Below are 754 nucleotides of genomic sequence, written 5' to 3' on the forward strand. Positions count from 1 at the left end.
CTCGAATTGTTGGAGGATTTAACTGTGAGAAGAATTCCCAGCCCTGGCAAGTGGCTGTGTACCGCTTCACCAAATATCAATGTGGGGGTATCCTGCTGAACGCCAACTGGGTTCTCACAGCTGCCCACTGCCATAATGACAAGTACCAGGTGTGGCTGGGCAAAAACAACTTTTTGGAGGATGAACCCTCTGCCCAACACCGGCTTGTCAGCAAAGCCATCCCTCACCCTGACTTCAACATGAGCCTCCTGAATGAGCACACCCCACAACCTGAGGATGACTACAGCAATGACCTGATGCTGCTCCGCCTCAAAAAGCCTGCTGACATCACAGATGTTGTGAAGCCCATCGACCTGCCCACTGAGGAGCCCAAGCTGGGGAGCACATGCCTAGCCTCAGGCTGGGGCAGCATTACACCCGTCAAATATGAATACCCAGATGAGCTCCAGTGTGTGAACCTCAAGCTCCTGCCTAATGAGGACTGTGCCAAAGCCCACATAGAGAAGGTGACAGATGACATGTTGTGTGCAGGAGATATGGATGGAGGCAAAGACACTTGTGCGGGTGACTCAGGAGGCCCACTGATCTGTGATGGTGTTCTCCAAGGTATCACATCATGGGGCCCTAGCCCTTGCGGTAAACCCAATGTGCCGGGTATCTACACCAGAGTTTTAAATTTCAACACCTGGATAAGAGAAACTATGGCTGAAAATGACTGAGTATCACATTGTCCCATGTTCTCAATAAAGCCCAC

The 754-nt window shown here is 51.2% G+C and overlaps 1 protein-coding gene across 1 annotated transcript; it reads left to right on the forward strand.

The window, feature by feature from the left end:
• Positions 1–8: 8 nt before the first annotated feature.
• LOC117799551 (kallikrein-1) lies at positions 9–720 on the forward strand (the record flags this gene model as incomplete). Its single annotated transcript, XM_034652037.1, has 1 exon — positions 9–720. A coding segment is annotated over one exon (711 nt), but the record flags the coding sequence as incomplete, so codon positions are not given.
• Between the last annotated feature and the right edge of the window lie 34 nt (positions 721–754).

This window comes from Ailuropoda melanoleuca, unplaced genomic scaffold, assembly GCF_002007445.2.
Source record: "Ailuropoda melanoleuca isolate Jingjing unplaced genomic scaffold, ASM200744v2 unplaced-scaffold52480, whole genome shotgun sequence".
Lineage (NCBI taxonomy): Eukaryota > Metazoa > Chordata > Mammalia > Carnivora > Ursidae > Ailuropoda > Ailuropoda melanoleuca.